At 36.5% G+C, this 24,061-nt stretch overlaps 1 protein-coding gene across 4 annotated transcripts in view; it reads left to right on the top strand.

Annotated features, from left to right (window-relative positions):
• The window catches only part of LOC141398665 (galactokinase-like), a 184,452-nt gene extending 160,696 nt beyond the window's left edge, over positions 1–23,756 (top strand). For all 4 annotated transcript variants that reach the window (XM_073976189.1, XM_073976186.1, XM_073976187.1 and 1 more), the window contains one exon: positions 23,114–23,756. In XM_073976189.1, coding sequence (XP_073832290.1) covers positions 23,114–23,410 — 297 coding nt within the window. In that variant the 3' untranslated portion in view covers positions 23,411–23,756. The remainder of the gene's footprint in view (positions 1–23,113) is intronic.
• Positions 23,757–24,061: the final 305 nt, after the last annotated feature.

Below are 24,061 nucleotides of genomic sequence, written 5' to 3'. Positions count from 1 at the left end.
TAACGAGAACAATAGTTTTTTAACATTTTTCTTAAAGAAATCTCATACAAATAAAAATTCGTTATAAAATAATTTTATGCGGCATCATAAAATCTGGTTTGCAAGTATTTTTATTAGAACTTTCAGCAGATACCAGACACTACTTACGTATGTATGTATATGTGTATAATGTTGCTTTTAAAGGAAAACAAAATGACTGCATTTTACCCTTAAAAACACTACTATTCAAATGTAAAACAACAGTTAATAAAATGAAAATTCATGGTGAAATGACACAAAAAACACGGAACATAAAGGAATAGTTATGATATCGTCATAAAAGGACTCATACAAACTGAGGATTATAAAAAACATCAGTACAAAATGGTCAGAACATTTATGAAAGCATATATTTTTCTATCTTCCACCATAATATGGAGAATATAATTGAATTAGTCTAGTATTTAGATCTCGTTGTGTTTATAAAGCTGTCCACCTGAATTTTGTAGGCAGGTCTACGTCTTCATATAGCCCCCATAGAACGGTACTTCTTGATTTTCGGTATTTTGAAGAATTTTGGCCAATATCCCACCGAAGTGGCTGAAATTTTATATTTAGTCTTTATTGGGGGTATTAAACTTTCCACCTGCAATTTCATCATTGTCACTCATTGTCATTGTCTTCATATAGCCCTCATAGAATGTTATAAATTATAGCTTTTTTAAATAAATGGGAATTTTTATACACTCCACCATAATATGGAGGGTATAATTAAATTTGTCATTCCGTTTGTAACACATCGAAATATAAATCGGAGACCCTATAAAGTATATATATTCTTGATTAGGGTAAAATTCTAAGTCGATAAAACCATGTCCGTCTGTCCGTCCGTCTGTTGAAATCAATATACAGCTCTCAATTTTTTAGATAGAGATTTGTAATTTGGTATAGAATTATCTATTACTCTTAGGATGTTTGGTATTGCAAATGGGCTATATCGGTCAACGTTTTGATATAGCCCCATAGAACGGTACCATCCGATTTTCAGTATTTTGAAGGTTTTAACTTCATTATCACACCGAATTGACTGAAATTTGGTGCTTAATCTTCATTGAGGGTATAAATCGTTCCCCCCGAATTTTGTCGCTATAGGTCCACGTCTTTATATAGCCCCCATGTGGATTTTAAAATCATTTTTGGACCAAACAACCTGCAATTGAACATTTGAGGTTCCCAGTGGTCACAAAATATCTCCTTCAAAAACTGTAAACATAGGTCCACGTTTTGGAACAGGTCCATATAACGGTACCTCCCGATTTTCGGTAATTTGAGAATTTTAGCTACAATTTTTGACCGAACTTCCTGTAATGTGACAGTTGAGGTTCCTAGTAATCACAAAATATCTCCACCTAAAACTGTCAAAATAGGTCCATGTTTTGGTATAGCCCATATATAGCGGTATCTTCCGATTTTCGGTAGTCAGAAGATTTTTAACCGAACTACCTGTAATTTAATATTTGAGGTTCCCAGTAGTCACAAAATATCTCCTTCAAAAACTGTAAACATAGGTCCACGTTTTGGAACAGGCCCATATAACAGTACCTCTCGATTTTTGGGTATTTTTGGGTATTTTGAGGATTTCGAAAGTTTTTAATGCATCGGAACAAAAAAATATCAAAGAAAATATCTCTATTTGTTCAATAGATTCACATGTTTGACCTGGAAAAAACGGTTCTGATTCTAAGCAAAAAATGAGTTACAGAATTCCAGTACTGAAATAGCCTAAAGTGAATATTTTATATTCACTAATACATTTTTCTCTTCAGAATTAAATGTTTTGGTTACGATGTCCAATAAAAGTAACTATGCTATGTGTCAACCAAGTCCATGGTACTATCGATATTCCCAATACTTTAGTTTTATACCCTCCACTATAGTATGGAGGGTATATTAAGTTTGTTTTTTTAATATATATATATTTGTTCCCAAAACAGCCCCCAAGGGGCAGGGGGAGACTTATCTTATATCAATGAGTACACGCCGATTAATATTGGTTCAATGATATGGGACCATAGAACGGTACCTCTTGATTTTCGGCATTTTGAAGAATTTTGGCCAATATCCCACCGAAGTGGGATAAATTTTATATTTAGTCTTTATTGGGGATATTAAACCTTCCACCTGAAATTTGTCGATATAAATAAGTCTACGTCTTCATATAGCCCCCATAGGATGATACCTCCCGACTTTCGGTATTTTGAAGGTTGTTGCCTCAATATAACACTAAAATGGCTGAAATTTAGTAGTTAGTCTTCGATGGGGGTATGAAACTTTCCACCGGAAATCTGTCGGTATAGGTCATTGTCTTCATATAGCCCTCATAGAATGTTATAAATTATAGCTTTTTAAATAAATGGGAATTTTTATACACTCCACCATAATATGAAGGGTTTAATTAAATTTGTCATTCCGTTTGTAACACATCGAAATATAAATCGGAGACCCTATAAAGTATATATGTTCTTGATTAGGGTAAAATTCTAAGTCGATAAAACCATGTCCGTCTGTCCGTCCGTCTGTTGAAATCAATATACAGCTCTCAATTTTTTAGATAGAGATTTGTAATTTGGTATAGAATTATCTATTACTCTTAGGATGTTTGGTATTGCAAATGGGCTATATCGGTCAACGTTTTGATATAGCCCCATAGAACGGTACCATCCGATTTTCAGTATTTTGAAGGTTTTAACTTCATTATCACACCGAATTGACTGAAATTTGGTGTTTAATCTTCATTGAGGGTATAAATCGTTCCCCCCGAATTTTGTCGCTATAGGTCCACGTCTTTATATAGCCCCCATGTGGATTTTAAATACATTTTTGGACCAAACAACCTGCAATTGAACATTTGAGGTTCCCAGTGGTCACAAAATATCTCCTTCAAAAACTGTAAACATAGGTCCACGTTTTGGAACAGGTCCATATAACGGTACCTCCCGATTTTCGGTAATTTGAGAATTTTAGCTACAATTTTTGACCGAACTTCCTGCAATGTGACAGTTGAGGTTCCTAGTAATCACAAAATATCTCCACCTAAAACTGTCAAAATAGGTCCATGTTTTGGTATAGCCCATATATAGCGGTAACTTCCGATTTTCGGTAGTCAGAAGATTTTTAACCGAACTACCTGTAATTTAATATTTGAGTTTCCCAGTAGTCACAAAATATCTCCTTCAAAAACTGTAAACATAGGTCCACGTTTTGGAACAGGCCCATATAACAGTACCTCTCGATTTTTGGGTATTTTGAGGATTTCGAAAGTTTTTAATGCATCGGAACAAAAAAATATCAATGAAAATATCTCTTTTTGTTCAATAGATTCACATGTTTGACCTGGAAAAAACAGTTCTGATTCTAAGCAAAAAATGAGTTACAGAATTCCAGTACTGAAATAGCCTAAAGTGAATATTTTATATTCACTAATACATTTTTCTCTTAAGAATTAAATGTTTTGGTTACGATGTCCAATAAAAGTAACTATGCTATGTGTCAACCAAGTCCATGGTACTATCGATATTCCCAATACTTTAGTTTTATACCCTCCACTATAGTATGGAGGGTATATTAAGTTTGTTTTTTTTTAATATATATATATATTTGTTCCCAAAACAGCCCCCAATGAGTACACGCCGATTAATATTGGTTCAATGATATGGGACCTACTTTTTATCGCCGAGTCGGAACGGACTGTTTTACGATACCGCTTGTAGAGAAGTTTTTCATGTATTTGTTCCTACAACAGCCCCAAGGGGCAGGGGGAGATTTATCTTATATCAATGAGTGCGCGCCGATTAATGTTGGTTCAAAAATATGGCACCTACTTTTTATTGCCGAGTCCGAACGGACCGTTTTACGACACCATTTTAAAAGAAGTTTTCCGTGGCTGAAATACGCGGGAAAAGCAAGCCAACATTAAAAATTTTGATTTTGTGGCCAGGGATTGAACCGCAGATCTTCTAAGTGCAAGCCGGACGTGCTTACCACTACACTACGGTGGCTCTTGTGATTTTATAATCTTACCGTCTATTGTAATCACTCTAACGTCCGCAATAATTGAGCTAGAACGGACGTACCCCATATAATGATACTTTCGGATTTTAGTCATTATGAGGATTTTAGTTGCATTTTTGGTCCGTACTAGCTGTAATTTGACATTTCAGATTCCCAGTGGTTACAAAACTTCTCCACCAAAAATTGCCAACATAGGTCAGTTTTTATACCCATCACCATAATAGGGAGTGTATAATTATATTTGTCATTCCGCTTGTAACACACCGAAATATTCATGGGAGACCCTATATATATATATATATATATATATATATATATATATATATATATATATATGGTAAATTTCAAATTTCCTTTACAATTACATAGAAAAAAAATTAAAAACTTTTTTGGCGAGCACATCCGCCATTTTTGGTACATGGGTTACGAAAAAAATCGTGGTTTCAAATCTGTTCGCGTTCACAAAATTGGATGCTGCATTCAAAAGTTATATGCGGTTTTACCCTCTTGTAAAGAAAAAATATTTAAAAATTCCTATTGCGTTGTGATAAGAACATGTATATATGAATCGTTAGCAGCATTTGATATCTATCCGTATAATAGTTGCTAAATTTATTTTTATTTTCGCGGAAAATCAAAAAATATTGAAGAAATCTTGGAATAAATTTTATTTAGTCTAAATCAGAGTCCAAAAAATCTAAAAAAAAATAATTTAAAAATACGTACAGACTCTAGACAACGCGTAGAAAAATGTGAGACCAAAATTATAAAGATCGCGTTTATAACTTGCATATTACAGCAACAACAAAGAACGGAAACTTATTGTTGGAAATTACACTGTGCAACAAACTGGAGCTCAAAGTCTGGGGGGTGGAAAATTCCTTTTGGAGATGAAAGGCCTTGGTGAGTATATACAGAACCCCGAATGACAGATTCGCCGTGAGTCGAACTTTCGCGATATGGCATGATGAAGTTTTTGCTAGAGACCCTGTAAGCCATCAGGAATTAGCGTTATATCTTTGTTCACTGTTGCTTTAGCTTATTTTTGAGATGACATGTCTTCAGTCAAATCGAATGAGGATTATTTTCGTAGAGCACTTCGACCTTCTAACTCGCTTCCTTCAATGTCCTTTTCGTCCTTTATTTTCAGAGCCGCTATAAAAGTACCACAAGATGAAGTTTTTCAGCTTCGAAATGTTCTGCAAAAATGTCGGCCAGAAAATTTTAGGTACGGCTCTCATTGACAACAAATCGATTTTGTCGAGTTTTCGTGGTCGCTCAGAGAAAAAACTGTGTTTTGTGTTTTTGTATGTTCTGTGACGAAAATACAAAAAACCAAATATAGTCTTTTTCTGAACAAAAACAGTGTAAATGCACAAAACGTCCACGAAGACTCGACAAAATCGATTTGTTGTCAATGAGAGCCGTACCTAAAATTTTCTGGCCGACATTTTTGCAGAACATTTCGATTTGTTTCATTCAGCGGCCAAAGTGTGCCATCAGTTGCATCTTACTATTCAAAAAACCTTCAAGTGGGCAAAAATTACGCGATGTGCATATGATTATAAGGTGTATCCGATTTTAATGGCCCCCTATTAAAAATACGTCAATATAAATTATTTTAGACAGATTCGTCAAGAACTGCGGATGTGCCACCGCATTCTATTTTGGGATAAATAGGGATATTACTCCTGAATCTTTGTAATTTGTGACACACTTTTTTGGCAAATATTATAATCGCGTATAAAGGATTACATTTATGCAAAAATAATCAAAGAAAATCGCGGTTCAATTCGCGGAATTGTCAAAATATATTTTTGCAGATTTTCCTACTTTCAAGGTATCTATATCCGGCGGTTTAGTGGATGGATTCGACCGCGGAAGAGCTCATTAGATCCGGCACGTAAAAAAACTAAAATCACGCGGGGTTCAAGGGTACCTGTACGACAACTAATCAATTTCATATCCACTTTAAAATATTTTGTTGTTATTCAAACAACTGAATTACAACAAAATATGGACTCAAGCTGAAAATAAAAATAGGTAAAAAAACTTTTTAAGTTAAACGGTTTTATGTTGAACATACATTGCAATGTTTAAGATAAATGTACTAAAAACAAAAAAATAATCGTGGGAATTATAAACATATGCATAGACTAGACTAAAATAAAACCGTGGGGCACGTCAATTGTCTGTGATATTTGGTATTTTCAATGGGTATAAAGGCTTCACAAAGAAAATTATCAATATTGGTTCATATTATGGTATATTCCCAATATGACGGTATCGCTCATTTACTCAAAGAGTGATAATCTCGAAAAATTCAGTTTGGCGAAAAACGCGTTTTAAGTTGGCTATTGAAATGTGACTTCCCAACTCTAAAGGATTATTACACAAAAACTAAAATAAATACATGGATCATATTTTGCAAACAGTTAGCCAGATATCAGTGCTAAATTCAAGCATGATTTGAAGTGTTTTAGTGCTACATAAACTCAAAAACTCCGTTCCATCGTACTACACTTTCCAATGCACAGTGTCCGATTTTCCAAAAAACCTGGAAAAAATTATCAATTTACACTAAAAAGGGTCAGATATTGTTTATAGGATCCCAGTGCGTGTAGTTATGAAAAAATATATGTATACATTTCTTGTTTAATAAGTGGGTACAAAAGCAGGTCGAAGTGACCCTATTGGGATTTTTTTTTTTCAATATTTAAGTTGTTTATAAATGTATGATAATATGCAAAATAAACAACGGTTATTAAATATTTTCTTTTTGTAATTGTAATGAAAGGTATGTGAAACGTATTTAAGATGTTCAGTGTCGCCAATGAATTGTGCGTTTTTTAATAATTGATGTCCGTACTTGTTAATTTTTTCAAGATCAATTTTCACAATTAATTATGAAAATAGTTATGAGTAAGATCGAGTTGGGCTGTGTAACTTATCATTTCATGAAAAGGGAAGAGTTTTTTACCAATTTCCATCGAAACATCCTGCACATATTTGCACTTTTCGTTTTTATGGGATATTTTGTCTTGCAGATATTTACAGATTTTCTTTGATTCAGAATGTCAGAATATAGGATAGGGTCACTTTCTGGTGTTTGGTTATAATTTAGAGTTTTGATGTATTCTAAGACCTATAGTAAAATTTTATGGCAAACAAATTTCTAGAATATTTTGAGCTGATTCCATTACATTTTATAGGAGATTTTAACGATTTTAAAAAAAGGGACCAAAAAGACCCCTTTTATGACTCGCACGAGAGTTAATTTTTTTAAAAAAATATTCCTCGCATTCTTGTCAGTAAAGTTGCCGAAGACATTATACACCTAAAGTGCAAGGATTCCAAGTGATCTTAACTCAAACATTTCCAAAACTGTAGAAATGGTAGAAGCTTGCAACCCTATTTTAGTTTCTTGGTATTTTGGCAAAATTGATACCGATATTTCCTTTGTATGTAATGGAAATAGAGATTTCATTTCTTTAATGACTTATAGTGAAATTTAGCGGAGAACATTTTTGTCTTTGATGCCATTCTTCTAGAATGATGCTTTGTATGACAATTTTGCCAAAATCCATATAAATTACGTCATTAACCCTAAAATGTGTTTATATTTTGGATATTTCTGGTGTTTAGGTAAGATATAGAGTTTTGGTGGATTGTAGGACCTATAGTAGAAATTGATGGCGAACAAATTTGTACAATATTTTGATCCGATTAGATCACATTTTTTAGGAGGAGGAACCAAAAAGACCCCTTAAATGACCGCCTGAGGTTTAAATAATATCAAAAATGTAATCAGCGCACAGAGGACGAAATCATTGATCTAGCGGCGCGAAAGTCAAAAAATCAAAGTATAAAATTGCGAAATGTTTTCCATTATATCGATTACAGACACTCTGCTGACTAAGATTTTATTTTTACTTTTTTGTTGTTGTAAATATTCACTCAGTTATTCAGTGTCAAGTGCAAGAAATTTTGACGGATCAGATTATAATAAAATTGTTGCTAAAAACCTGATCTCATATTTGTTTAATTGTTAAATAAATTCGTAATAATACTAAACAAAGTTTATTTTTTATTGATAGGGGAGGGTTTAAGTTAAATTAAAATAAAATGTTTGGGGCCTGAAGTTACATAGTTATAAAGCAATAAATTTTCAAAAATTATTATTTTTTGTATGTTTTTAGTGCAATATACTTTTGTTGGATGGAGCGTAACTACAAAGGTCCACCGAGGTTCGGTCCAGTTATTTCTTTAATAATTAAATTGGATTCCCTAGATTCCGAATAACCAAAATTTAGCTGCAAATCTTGCTGATAAATGGTCTTGAAAAATAGCTTAAATCCTCAAAATACCCAAAATCTGTCGGTACGGTTATATGGGGGCTATATCAAAATGTAGACCTATGTTCGAAATTTTTGGTGGAGAATTTTTGTGTCCACTGGGAACCCCAAATACCAAATTACACCTAATTTGGTCGGAAAATGTAGCTTTAAATCCCCAAACTACTGAAAGTCGGGAGGTACCTTAAAAGGGGCCTATACCCAATCGTGGACCTATGTCCACAATTTTTGGTGGAAAGGTTTAGTGATCACTAGGAACCCTAAGTACCAAATTACAACTAATTTGGAAGAAAAAGGTGGCTTAAATCCTCAAAATATCGAATAACAGGAGGTACCGTTATATGGGGGCTATACCAAAATATTTGCCTATGTTGTTCATATTGAGTTCATATTGAGTTTGTGCAAAATTTCAGAAAGATATCTTCATTCGTTTCCAGGTTATTAATTTCGCGCCGCTAGATCAGTGGTTTCGACCACTGTGCAGCGGCCCGAAAAACATAAGAACCAAAGGTTAGGTCATAATCCATTCATTTTTAGAGTTTTGGCCAGGTTTTTCGGAAAATCGGACACTGTGCAATGTCCAGTTTTTGTGATGTTTTGGGTCGTATTTTATTCGCTACATTCAGTCGGATACGCACGACCTACATGCCATCCATCTCTCAACATGATCAATTTTGTTTCTGGTTTAATGAATTGCTGACTTCCACGTACCATTGTGTATATTGGGATGTCTCAAGCTGGTGCTGCTAGTTACCATGTTCTTTGTTGCTGCGAAATCAACCAGCCCCACTCCGTTATCGGATTTTTCGCAGTGGAGGCAAAATTTACCCCCAATTGAGCGAAAGATATTATCCATTCCAATTGTTGCATTAAGGTCGTCTAGGGTGATTTTAATATCATAGGTAGGGCATCGATAATATATTTCTAGCGGAAGATATGGGTAATGTTCCAATAAATGTTGGGTTCCTTTGAATGCGGTATAATTTTCAAATAAAACTGTATCATTTGAAATGCGTGTAAATCGCGAAATCCTCAAAATCGCTTGATGCGCACGCGGTTTATCAATACGGCGAATTCTTCTCGTTTAATTTGTACACATTTGCCATGATTTACTTTGGCCGCTAAGATGTAGGGTAGTCTGCAGTTTAGTGTGCAACAATCTGTATAACGCTTATAATTTGCACAAAGTGCATACACTTTTTATGCGCATCCGATTTCACTACCAACCGTGGAAAAATACATCGATTTAATACTATTTCGATCAAATCCATCAAGAACCGTGGATGTAGCATCACACACTATTTTTGGGATAAATCGGATACAGCTCCATTGCCACTAAATTTTTTAAACCGCTGTTTTCGCAAAACCGCGAGTGATGTGTCAGTTTTTTTCCTTGACAAGAAAACGATCCACTGAAAATGCTATTAAATCCGGATGGATTTTCACGATCTATGATTTATATGATCTGGACCGCCGAAAAACTAAAATATCGCGGGGTACCAGCACACTCAAAAGGATATTGTAAATACTGTACCCAAAAAATATGTTTTTTAAAAAAAATATCGCACTAAATTTTGGCCTTTGGCAGTAGATTACTCTGGTGCTGTGTGGCCTACATAGCCAATATATAATTGCAAGTACTTTAATACTATTAATTGTTTTTTGAAATACTCGAATGCGCGTTCCAGTTAAATTAAAAATACGAAAAACACCTAAAATCCGGCTTCAAAATGTCAGCATCCATAAAAGGTGGAAGCAGTGGAAATTTCCAAAAGCGATACATTATAAGTGTAATCTTCACTTTGTATTCTTCTACTTTTACTTTGGACATATGTCCGTCATTTGAACGGTTTAATCAGCAATCAAATAGTAACGTAAAAAACCTCGTTAGCTTCAACGTTTGTTTTTCCTATTTTTATTCATTTACGCGGTCATAACTTCCACGCAAATTAAATTATTTTGTCAAATTTTTGAGCTTTGTTCAAAAACACTTGAATTGATCTAGCCATGGTCATAGTTACTGGTAAATTGCAATAGCTCGCGTATTATAATATGGGCAAAATGTGCCTCATCGAAATAATGGTTTTAGACCCCAAATATGATTGGACGAAATCCATTTCAGACAATTTGGAGTTGATTTGCCATGTCCGCCCGTCTGTCTGGCTGCCTGGAACGCACGATAACTTTCGAACGGATTAACCGATACGGTCCAAAATTTGGCTTTCGTAATATTTTGTCCAAACTTAGTTTAAGTTCGAAGATGAACCATATCGATCAACTCCTTCGGGTACCTCCCCCACAAAAGTTCAAAATTGTTCTGTAATATGTAGTAAACGATAACTCTCGAAGGGAGTAATCTATTTGGTCTAAACTTTACACACCGTATTTTTCCTTCCAGATATATTTCGGGTTCGAATATGGACTCTATCGGTCCACTCTTTCGGTTGCCTACCACACAAAATGAGGACCTGCTCTCGAATCGCTTTGATTTGTAACTACTTGTATTCGCTTCAAGTCCATAGATCCTGAGAATATAGTCCAAAAGGTGTAAAAATCCCCTATGGTACAATGTGTAGTGGTCATCCTAATATCTTGTCCAAACTTAGATTAAGTTCGAAGCTGACCCATATCGGTCAACTCCTTTAGACACCTCCCTCACAAAAGTGCAACAGTTTTCACCAAAAAGGATGCGCACGATAACTCTCGAAGGCAGTAACCGATTTGGTCCATACTTTGCACATCGAAATATTTCTACGAGACTCAGATCGGGTTCCAATATGGACTATATATGTCAACTCCTTCGGGTACCCCCCACACAAAATTCCAAAAAATACAGTTTAAGATCTGCTCTCGAATCGCTTTGATTTTTGTTGTAACAACTTTTTTCCAGGGGCAATTCCATACTTCGTGAGAAAATAGCCTGAAAGCTGAGAAAACCCCTATGGCAACATGTGTAGTGGAGAGCCACAAAAGTTCAACATTTTTGTTTAAGTACAGTTCCTTGTGACCCTGTTTAACCGATGTTATGTTTTTGTGGGCCAGTCCATGCTTCCCGACATAATGTTCCAAAAGCTCTATTTTATACGATGACCAACTGAAATGACTGGTGGGCACAAAATCTATCGAAAAGAATTGCTTCAAAAATAAGATCCACTTCCAAAGTGGACTATGTCGGTCCATTCCTTCAAGTACATCCTCCGCAATATTTGTGAGCTTCAAACCAAATATTTATTTTTTGTCGGCAAATTCATACTTCCAAAAAGGGCCATAAAATCTGCTTAGCCGGTATTAGATTCGATATTGTCAATAGCTGAAAGTCTCAATTCACACGGGCGGAGGGTATATCTCTGTCGGCAAAGCCGATTGATACCTTTATCTTGTTTGTTTATAAAAAAGACTCATATTGAAGATTCAAAAAAATTCTAACGAAAATAATATTTCTCTTTAAATATGTTAATTTCGAGGGATTTCGTTCGCAATCACAGGTATCGTTTTTTTTTCATGGGCCATTTAGACCCATAGCCCTATTCTTAACTATATTGTAGTTGTCGGCAAAGATGACGGATTTTTTAATGTTTTATTTAAAAATACTTATACTTACAGTAATCACTTTATAGTTGCTTTCCGTTGAAACACGGAATTAATCTGAAATGGACAAAAAATAAAATATTTTAGTACCATACGAATTATATATTATATTTTGTTACAAAACTTTTCACCTACACTGTACATGCATTTGCATCCTGAAACTCTACTACAGTATCTTTATGTGTCTGACAGAATGCAAAGTTGTTATTTTTTAAAAAATATTACGTGCAAGAAAATATCCTTAACATACACAGCAAATAATACAAACACACATGCAGGCAGGCATACGCATTGCTGCACTACTTCTCACACACATACATACACAGGCGTACGCTTTAAAACGCATTCAGTGCCACAAAACTATAAACAAATATATATGTACATATTAGAAATATGTATATGATGTACATGCACACCTCCCTCCTCCGCCCAACCACAACAAAGCCAAACCCAACAAAATTGTACTGGTGGTTTATTTTTGTGTATGCGGTTTTAATATCATTTGGGACTTAATAACAATAACAATAGTGCACAAATAGCAAGTGAAATATATATATGTATATAGACAAAGACCACCTCTATGTTGCCTCCACCCGCAATTCCTTTGGCGTCAATTGACTCCCTTGCCAGTTACCGCTGAGAGAATGTGTTTACTGTCCTACAAATGAGATTTATATTTCTGCCATGTTCGCCAATATTAAAGCCACACGCCGTGTTTAGCAAATATCTAGTCGGAGACGGAAAGCAACAACAGCACCAGCAGTAGAAAATAAATAAACGAAAGAAGCAACATTTTTTCTTTCTTCTATTTACCTCCATCTACCACACCATTCAGCCATGCACATAAAATGAACCACAATGTTTATAATTTAATAAAACATTTTAGATGGAGAGAAGAAAAAAAGTCAACGGCACCAAAATGCATGGTTAGAGATTGCTTTGAAATATGTTTCTGTATGTGTAGGTGTGTATGTAGTAAAAAACAGCGGTAATATAATATTGCAGAAACTAATAGACATATTTGTGTAGACGAAATACAGGTTGCCAAATGAAACACGCTCTCTGGGATCTTTTGAAAATTCCAATCGGTTAGTATGTTCAGAAAAATTCAAGATGTTCATACCAGCAACAATAAATAAATAACAAGTAGAAAAAACGTTAAGTTCGGCCGGGCCGAACTTTTATATCCTCCACCATAAAATATTCTTAATTCAAATGGAATAGTTAGTTTCCTTTCACAATTTTAGGTGAAAACATTTTCGACCATGGATACCCCAAATGCCTAAATTATCTAATCTAAAATAAACAAGTAAAAAAGCATTAAGTTCGGCCGGGCCGAACTTTTCATACCCTCCACCATAAAATATTCATTCCTGTCCCCAACTTTAAGTGAGTACGTTAAAATGTCAGATAATGTACATAAAATGCTTCATTCGGGAGGCCCTTTTTATGGTGCCTATGTCTAACTGTTGACAATTTTTGGTGGGCTCGAAATTGGGAGGTACTGTTATATAGGGGTTATAATAAAACATGGGCCTATGTTGACAGTTTTTGATGGGAGCCTTTAATGTCAAATAACTCCTAATTCGGTTATAAAATTTAGCTAGAATCCTCAAAATATCGAAAATCGGTACATAACGTGGGAACTTCAAATGTCATTAACAGCTAGTTCGGAGGTATCTGGGCTATACGAAAATATGAACTTAAATGCACAATTTTTGTTGCAGAATTTTTGTTGACTTTTAAATTTCAAATTACAGAAAGTTCGTCCAAACAATTAAGCTAAGGTACGGAAAATCGGCAGGTTTGTTTTGGGGCTATACAAAAACATGGACCTACGTTCGGTTAAATATTTTAAGTAAAATCCTCAAAGTACCGAAAATCGGGAAGTATCGTTATATTGGGGCTATGTTGAAAATTGTTGATGCAGATGTGTGGTGACCACTATAACCTTCAAATGTCAAATTATAGTTAGTCGTGTTAAAAATTGTAGCTAAAATTGCCAAATTACTGAAAATTGGGAGGTACCGTTACATGGGAGCTATATCCGAACATGGACCTATGTTGACAATTTTTGATGGAGAGGTGTTGTGACCACTAAGAACTTCAAATGTCAAATTACTGCTAGTTAGGTTTAATATTGTACTTAAAATCATCAAATTACTGAAAATCGGGAGGTACTTTTATATGGGAGCTTTATCAATACATCGACCTTTCTTGACAATTTTTGGTGGAGAGGTGTGGTGACCACTAAGAATTTCAAATGTCAAATATTCAAATTACAGATAATTCGGTTAAAACTTGTAGGTAAAATTCTCAAAATACCTGAAATCGGGCTGTAACGTTACATGGGGGCTATTCCAAAACATGGACCTATGTCCACTAGTTATATAAGTTTTTTGACATTTAAGAACCCTAAATGTCAATTGATAGCTAAATCGGTCTGAAAATGTAGATAAAAACATCAAAATGCCGTAAATCGGGGGTACCGTTATATGGGGGCTATACCAAGACGTGAACCTAGGTCCACAACTTTTGCTTTATAAGTTTATTGATAGTTAAGAACCCTAAATGTCAAATGAAAATGTAGCTAAAACCGTTAAAATACCGTAAATCGGGGGGTACCGTTATATGGGGGCTATACCAAAACGTGAACCTATGTCCACAACTTTTGTTATATAAGTTTATTGATAGTTAAGAACCCTAAATGTCAAATGAAAATGTAGCTAAAACCGTTAAAATACCGTAAATCGGGGGGTACCGTTATATGGGGGCTATACCAAAACGTGGACCTATGTCCACAACTTTTGTTATATAAGTTTATTGATACTTAAGAACCCTAAATGTCAAATTATAGCTAAATCGGTCTAAAAATGTAGCTAAAAACTTCAAAATACCGCAAATCGGGGGGTACCGTTATATGGGGGCTATACCAAAACGTGGACCTATGTCCACAAGTTTTGTTATATATGTTTATTGACACTTAAGAACCCTAAATGTCAAATTATAGCCAAATCGGTCTGAAAATGTAGCTAAAAACGTCAAAATACCGTAAAACGGGGGGTACCGTTATATGGGGGCTATACCAAAACGTGGACCGATATAGCCCATCATCGAACTTGACCTGCCTGCAAACAAAAGACGCATTTTCCCAAAATTTCAGCGTCCTATCTCCATTTTTGTGGATGCTAGAGTGATTACCACAGACGGACGGACGGACGGACGGACGTGCTCAGATCGACTTAGAATTTTACCCTGATCAAGAATATATATACTTTATAGGGTCGCAAATGAGTATTTCAATGCGTTACAAACGGAAAAACAAACTTAATATACCCTCCATACTATGGTGGAGGGTATAAAAATGTGTTCAGCCAGGTGAAAGGTACCCCTATGGGGCTATATCAAAGTGTCTACTTATCTTTACATTTTTTGGTGGAAAAGTTTTATAACTGCAGGGAACCTCAAAAGTCAAATTACGGATATTTCCGTCAAACAATGTAGCCCCAAAATACCGAAAATTGGGAGGTACAGTTATATGGGAGCTATATCAAAACATGGACCTCTGTTGACGATGTTTAGTGAAGATATTTCGTGACCATTGAAAATTCAAATGTCAAAGTACAGCTAGTTCGATTTTTGGTGCTAAGTTTCACGCTCATAGATAATTTCAAATGTCAACTTACAGCTAGTTCGGTTTAAAATTGTTGCTAAAATCCTCAAAATACCGAAAATCTGGAGGTACCGTTATCTGGGGGCTACACCAAAACGTAAACCAATGTTGACACTTTTTGGAGGAGATGTTTTGTGACCACTGGGAACCTCAACTGTCAAATTACAGGTAGTCAAAAAAATTAGTTAATATCCTCAAAATACAGAAAATCGTGAAGTTCTGTTATATGAGGGCTATACCAAAACATGAACCTATATTGAAGATTTTTGGTGGAAAAATTTCGTGGTCACCGAGAACCTTAAATGCCAAGTTACAAAAAATTAAAAATTGTAACTCAAATCATCAAAACACCGAAAATCGAGAGAAACCATTATATGGTGGCTATACCAAAACATGACCTATAACGATTTTGGGGGAGAGGTTTTGTGACCACTGAGAACCTCGAATTTCAAATTACAACCAGTTCGATTAAAAATTATAGCTAAAATTTGTTTTTGTGACCACCGTGAATCTTTAATATTAAATTACAGCTAAAATACCCAAAATCGTGAGGTACCGTTATATTAGGGCTATTCCAAAACCTGGACCGATCTTTAAAATTTTTATTGTTTTGTAAAATAATTCAGAGTAATCTCGGGTTTTGTTGTTTTTAAATACTAAAACAACAAGTTTTATTTAAAGTGGGATGTAGTTAATATTGATTTAATTTCGGGAAAGGCAAAGAATTCTACTTTCATCAGTTCTCTTAGTTCTTTGTATTGAAACACAGAACTCTTCAATACAAAGAACTATGAGAACTGATGAGTCCAAGTGGCGTTGGACGAAACTAGTATTCTTTGCCTTTCCCGAAATTAAATCAATTTTAACTACATCCCACTTTAAATAAAACTTGTTGTTTCAAAATTTAAAAATAACAAAACCCGAGATTACGCTCGACACTCGGAAATATTTATTTCAATGCGTTACAGAAACGTAATTAGACCGATTCTAACTTACGCATCTGTGGTATGGTGGGCAGCTACGGACAAGATATGTAACGTAAAAGTACTTCAAAAATGTAAAGAATGTGCTGCTTAAGTATTAGCGGGGCAATGAGGACTACACCAACCATTGCTTTAGAGACAATTTTGTTTGTCCACCCAATAGAAATTCAGGTAAGATATGAGGCAGCCATCGCAGCTATAACACTTAAGTCGATGAGCGACACAAGACCAATCACTGTAAACATCCTAACGGACAGTAAAGCAGCCATTAAAACAATAGCAAGCAAGACGGTGAAATCAAAAACTATCTTGCAGTGTAAAAAGTCAATCAACGACTACTCCCACCATGGTTCGGTTAACATTATATGGGTACCAGGACATAAAGGGATTATGGGTAACACGATAGCTAACTCTTGGCAAGGCAAGCCAGGGAGCAAACTACGATAAGCCTAGATAATGCTAAGCCTATAAAAGCGGTGCGTCTAGGGTTAAAGGCATGGACAGAAAACGCCCACACATCCCTCTGGAACACTGAAGAGAAAGGGAAAAACACAAACATTCTCTGGGAAACCCAGCCGAGGATAAAACAAAGGAACTACTTTTAATGAGTAAAAAGGACATTAGCAGACTGACAGGCATCCTTACAGGACACCTAGGGCTACAAGTACACCTGCACAAAATTGGTTGTGCAGAAAGCAGTGAATGCAGAGCATGCGGAGAGGACGACGAAACGTTGGAACACTATCTCTGTCATTGCCCAGCCTTCGCGACGCTAAGAAACCAATATCTGGGAAATAACACTATACTAGAACTCTACCAAATTAGGGCAAGCGAGTTCAAGAACTTAAGATATTATGTCTATGTCACAGATAAATTTATTTTCTTTTAATTAATTAAGCAATACAAATTTATTCCCCTTAGGGTTCCGCAATTAGAGCGCACAACAGGCCTATTCTGGCTTAAGTGTATGTCCATGCGGGCATGTGGCGATTCTTATATCGCCCCTCTTTTCAACCTAACCTAACAGAAAAACAAACTTAATGCACCCTCCATACGATGGTGGAGGGTATAAAACTCAAATGTCGTTCGTTGGTAATTGCATCAGTTGAAAAAGGCTGGATCGATTTGGATATATATATTTTTCTGCAAATATTCGTCCTATTCCAATTTAGGTTTTTATGGAATAAAATTTTGACCACGCCCACTTTGTAAATATGTTATTTGTACAAAACTACTAAACCGATTTTACGATTTTGCTGAATTTAGAAGAGGTCGGGGTAATTCCTCCGCACACTATTTGTTGAAAACGCTATATTTGCAACTATTTGTTATCCCAAAACTACTAAACGGATTTTCCTGAAATTTTCAGGGCACGTACAGGAATGACCTCGGTGAAAATAGTCTACATATTTTGCTGAATTTAGGGGAGGTCGGGGTACTTCCTCCATACACTATTTGTTAAAAACGCTATATTTGCAACTACTTGTTAAAAACGCTATATATGCAACAATTACGAATTATCGGTTTGAATGAGGTCGTTGTAAATGAGGGCGCTAGAACAACCTACTGAAAAAAGAATCAAAACGAAGCTCTTAAACTTAATTTTTTTCGAATTTTGTGTAGGAGGTACCCGAAGGAAAGGACCGATATAGTCGATATTCCAACATGAATGGATGAAATAATACGATGTGCTAAGTCTGTACCAATCAGAAATTCATTGCGTGAATTATCTTGCGGATTTGCCATTTTGGTTGGTGCCGTCAGGGTTTCTTGGAGCTTTTAGGCCAATACCTCAGGAAGTATGGACTTGCGCAAGAAAACATTTGTACCGTCGCAAAGGGAGCCGCACGGCCACCTACTGAAAAAAAAATTTCAAAACGATCCGAGAGGAGCTCTTGAACTTCACATTATACGAATTTTGTGTGGGAGGTACCCGAAGGAGTTGACCGATATGGCCCATCTCCGAACTTAAACTAAATTTGGACAAAATATTTCGATACCCAAAATTTGGTTCGAATCGGGTGATTCGTCAAGGAGAACTCCTAGATCAACAAGCCTATGAAAGTTGAAATAGCATTCACACGGATGAAGTCCCGTGTAAATACGGTCCCCATAGAACATTCTCCATCTATCGCAACTGGCTCAACTACGCTCGGGATGACGCAGCCGTCTGAATTCCTATAGGTCAAGGATGGATGCCATCTTACACAGCTAACTCCAGTTGATCTGTGGTTGCATCCCATCGACACTGCCACATTCCTAGAACTAAAGGTAGATTCAGAGCCAGATTAGGCAGAAAAGCAAACATACAAACATATCAAATAGATTTGCAACAACAACATATATTTGATTACACAAAAATTTCACACACGGCTGGAGCAAAGTCATAGCTATGCCCTCGAACAGCTTGACACGGTTGGGGGTAACGAAGGCCTTTGATAGTTCAAGAGTCACAATGACAGTAGGGTCGCATAGCCTATGTTGGTCCAGCTTTCGTTTGATATGAGTGGATATAAATATGTAATGCTGTTGTGTTGCTATACAATTTCCGTCATCTATGCTGATGTTGGGCAACTGGAAAACAGCTTCTGATCATGGAGAGGAGTAGTAGAATAATCACTACTGGCACCATGAGGGAAGTCTGTACGATTCTCCTCTGCTGGTGTCCTTGCCTGATGGCTTCAGTAGTGAATCATCATGCACAACTTGTTCGGTTCATCCAATTGCTTAAGCTTCGGATGATGATCACGTTTCGGATGACATCTGCAACATCGTTCGTGGAAATTGTGGTGGCACCTCCATGGCTGAGGGGCCTCTTATACGGCGTTGCACACTCTCCTTCACCCTATCATCTCGGGGTGTTATATAAACTCCTGGATAAAATAGCACGAGGACCTCTTCGGATCTGTCACTGTCTGGACGTTGAAAGTAACAGCCGTTGTATCATGCTTCTTTCAAGGATTCGAGAGCAATTTAACCGTTGCCTACAATTTACTCAATTCTGTACCAATGTTGCATTGCTTGAGGTGGTATAGCCTCTTTTTCCGCTTATGTTAGCCTACTATCCTGTTGACTTCAAGACTAAGTTCGAAACACTTGGGTCTTCAAGGCTTGTACAACAAAGATCATAATTGCATCTGTCTGAGTCAAGAAAACTGACGGTTTGACAGCAAACGTCATTGTGCCACAATGGTGATTTTCGGCAAACTGTGGCAATCTTATCTTATCCTCGTAGAAGCGTCTTCGTTCACCGGGCAAAATGTGCAGCTGTCAATTTTCTAGTTCAGCTCTGTACCCTTCTGGGTAATGCCCATGACAGAGTGTCAAAGTTCATGAAGAACACTGAATTCCACTAGCTCCTGACGGTTACTGCCCTCCAAAGGTTAACTAATGTCAGACATAGAACACATTGTATACACATTAATTAAAATAGGAGCCACCGTTTTGCAGCCTTGCACTCAGAAAGTCTGCGTTTCAATTTCTAACTAGAACATCAACATTTTCGGTGGTGGCAAATCCCGTCAGTGTAACATTGGTTTACATTTCCTGAGTATTTCAGCTATAAAAAATTCCTCTACAAAGTGATGTCGTAAGAAACGCCGTTCGGACCGGCGATAAAAATAGGTCCCAAATTTTCAGAGAACTCTCCTTTGCACCTTCGAGGATGTTGTGGGAACATCTGCATGTATGTATATTCGACCGACCCAAAAATACAAAAAACAAGTAAGAACGGCGTTAAGTTCGGCAGTGCCGAACTTGTTATACCCTCCACCACGAGTTGTATTGAAGTAAAATGGACCAATTAGTATCCTGAATGCGTGGACCTACACCGAAAAATTTCATATGGAAAGTTTTATACCCCAATAGAAGACTAATTATTAAATTTCCGCCATTTTTGTGGAATATTGAGGCCACAGCCTTCAAAATACCGAAAATCGGGAAGTACCGTTCTATGGGGACTATATGAAGGCGTGGACCTGTACCAACAACATTTTGGGGGAAAGTTTTATACCGCAAATTTAGACTAAAAACCAAATTTCAGCCATTTCGGTGAAATATTGAGGCCACAACGTTCAAAGTACAACAAATTGGGAGGTACCGCTCTATGGGGGCTATATGAAGGCGTGGACTTATACCGACAAAATTCTGGGGGAAAGTTGTATACCACCAGCGAAAACCAAATACCAAATTTCAGCCATTTCTGTGGAATATTGAGGCCACAACCTTCAAAGTACAAAAAATCGGGAGGTACCGCTCTATGGGGACTATATAAAGGCGTGGACCTATACCGACAAAATTCTGAGGGAAGTTTTATACCTCCAGCGAAGACTAAATACCAAACTTTCGCCATTTCAGAGGTATATGAGACCACAACCATCAAAATACGGAAAATCGGCGGGTAACGTTCTATGGGGGCTATATGAAGGCGTGGACCAATATCGACAAAATGCTAGGAGAAAGTTGTACACCCCCAACGAAGACTAAGTATCAAATTTCAGTCATTTCGGTGGGATAATCAAGCTAATACCTTTAAAATACCGAAAATCGGGTAGTACCGTTATATGGGGGCTATATCAAAACGTGGACCGATATAGCCCGTTTGCAATACCAAACATCCTAGGAGTAATATAAACTTCTATACCAAATTACAAATCTCGATCTTAAAAATTGCGAGCTGTATTTTGATTTGAACAGACGGACGGATATGGTTATATCGACCTAGAGTTTTACCCTGATCAAGAATATATATACTTTATGGGGTCTCCGATAAATATTTCGATGTGTTACAAACGGAATGACAAATTTAATTATACCCTCCATATTATGGATTTTATGGCGATCGGTTAAGGTTAACCCGTGATTGATGTGGCTAAAAAACGAATCCTACAACAGATTGTGAAAATCTGATCGGATTTTGATAAAGTTTCGATAGTCGATTTTGGGTATTTTGGGAGCTGTAAAGCTATATCTACATCCGATTTTCACCATTTTTTGTACGATAAATTTTTGAGCCACAACAATGATTGATTGAACCATAAATGTCGCCTTTGTGCGTGAGCTTTTTTATCGAATCATCTTATAATGAAGATGTTATCTAATCTTAGATAAAAGCTTATCAAAATATGATACAGGGATACGAGGTTGTAAAAAAGTTAGGGTTATGTATTAATTAACTCTACCTCAGCAGTCCCACACTTTACTGCTACCGGTGTATAAGGAAGACAATTTCTTTCTTTCTGAAAAACATTATAACCATCGCAAGCTTCAGGTGACAGGGAGCTTCCTTTCCTGTCTCCCGACGACCTGATTTTTCCTCAACTCATAGAGTCTACAATTTGGATTAAATTGTTGTGAAGACCGTTGTAATTGAATTACAACAAAATGGGTGTAAAATGCTGCGTTCGTTACTGTTGGGAGACTGGGGCGTGTTGATGACGAACTTGGAGACACGCTGGAAGATGTTCTGTCGTAGGAGGCAGCAACATAACTCCTCTCGTAATAGTACTGCAGGCAGCTAAGACCAGAAGAAACTCAGAAGTGTATTCTGCATCCATTACATCTTACCGATATCGACATGTGGGGGATGTCGATTTGGCAAACGGAACAGATCAAAAGAGGTCGGAACGGGCATTCCGACATATATGTATTGCCGCCCCCACAACTTTTAAGGTGACTGCCCCTGGTCAAAGATTCCTCCGAGTCATTCCGTTGTATAGAACTCGACGTTATTAATTTTACTTACGGCGCTGCCAAGGTAGATAAAATCATAGACTCCCTCTAAATCATTGTTTTTAACATTCACATTTCGTCCGCCCAAGCCCTTGGGGAAAGTCCCTTACTATCACTATAAGAAATACCTTCCTCTAATTAGTGCTTCCCTTTAGAATTTGATAACGCATTGTGCTACTGCCAACTGTAACTCCGGCCACCAAAAGAAGTTTAAAAGTATTTAATTTAATAGGAAATTGTAAGCAACTCTCTTAGGACCTCAGACTATAGAATATTACATTTGTACGAATTGCTTCTTGGTAAGGCAATATTTGTGTGAGTTGGTGAGTGCGTATGTGTTTGTATTGTCAGTTGTTGTTCTTGCTTTTGCCCTTATTTTCCTTCCTGCTAATAACAACAGAAGACGTGCTTACTTAACTTCCATGTCCTTGCACAAACACAATTGCGTTACTTTTTGCTGTCTTTTTTTCGACATGTTTTGATACTGCAACGGAGCAATGTGGAACTGATGATGATAGTCATAGTCGGTTTTAAAACGGATATCGTTGTGTGGTCCATGTGCATGAGTCTGGCTGGCTATATATTTTTTCTTCACATTTCATCTCATTTCAATTGTATTGTTTTCTCTTGACCAACAATTTCTATGCTCTCTTTTTTCATAACAGTTTTTTTTGTTATTTTTTCTTTTTCGTTTTCTTTTCATGTTCGACGGACTACAACCACCTCTTACACAGATGGGTGAACTAATGACAAAGTCACATATGTCACTACGTGATGATTTCCAAGTATCCTGCATAGAATTGGATGTTCTTGTTGATGCGGCCATTAATTGCTCTGGCGTCCTGGGATCACGTATGACTGGCGGTGGCTTCGGTGGCTGCACCGTAACACTCCTGCAACAGAGTGCTGTTGATAATGTTATTACCACAATGCGTGAGGATTTCATCAAGAAATTCAATAAAGAAGCTGCAAAAAATATTGAATTCTATATTTGTACACCAAGTCAAGGAGCCAGAAAAGTTCATTTGTAATCAACTCCATGGGAGATGATGCAATGCGTGTCCAAGAGTCCGTGTCCATGTGTGGTGAAACTAGTTCTAGGTGGTGGTGGTGGTAGTGATAGGAGCAAAAAAAACAATTTGGAAGCAAGTGTAACGTAAATTGATTGAACATGGTGAACGAACGAACGCAAAGCACATACACCGGTAAACGACAAATGGCAGAGAACAGGAAACGGAAAAGGATGTTGGTATCAGAAGTTAAAATAAATGGTAAATAACAATTTAGTCTAGTGTAAGATAATACTGTACAGCTTGATATCTGATATATAATCAATACATAATAAACACATTTAATATGAAATTACAATAAAACAAAGCATTGTCTACAGTCTTTGAGCTTCAATTGCGAATTGATGCAATGAAATAAGTTAACGTAGCAGGTAACGTATATGAGTCAAAACATGAATAATATATGTATGTGTTACCCTATATCAGAATTCGGCACCTCTTTATTCGCGAGCAAGCAAAGAGAGCTTCTCTCTCCACTCACTAATTGAAAAACCATGCACTGAAAACAGTGTTTCCCAACTTGGCCAAAAATCATGAAACTTAAAAATGTTGTGTATCGTTACGTAAAGCTATTTTAAAGTTTTGTTTTTACGATTTTATGTATATTCAGTA

Source organism: Musca autumnalis, unplaced genomic scaffold, assembly GCF_047663935.1.
Source record: "Musca autumnalis isolate F117 unplaced genomic scaffold, ASM4766393v1 scaffold_3, whole genome shotgun sequence".
Classification (NCBI taxonomy): Eukaryota; Metazoa; Arthropoda; class Insecta; order Diptera; family Muscidae; genus Musca; species Musca autumnalis.
Note: the sequence above shows the minus strand (reverse complement) of the source record. Positions and strands in the feature narration are given on the sequence as shown.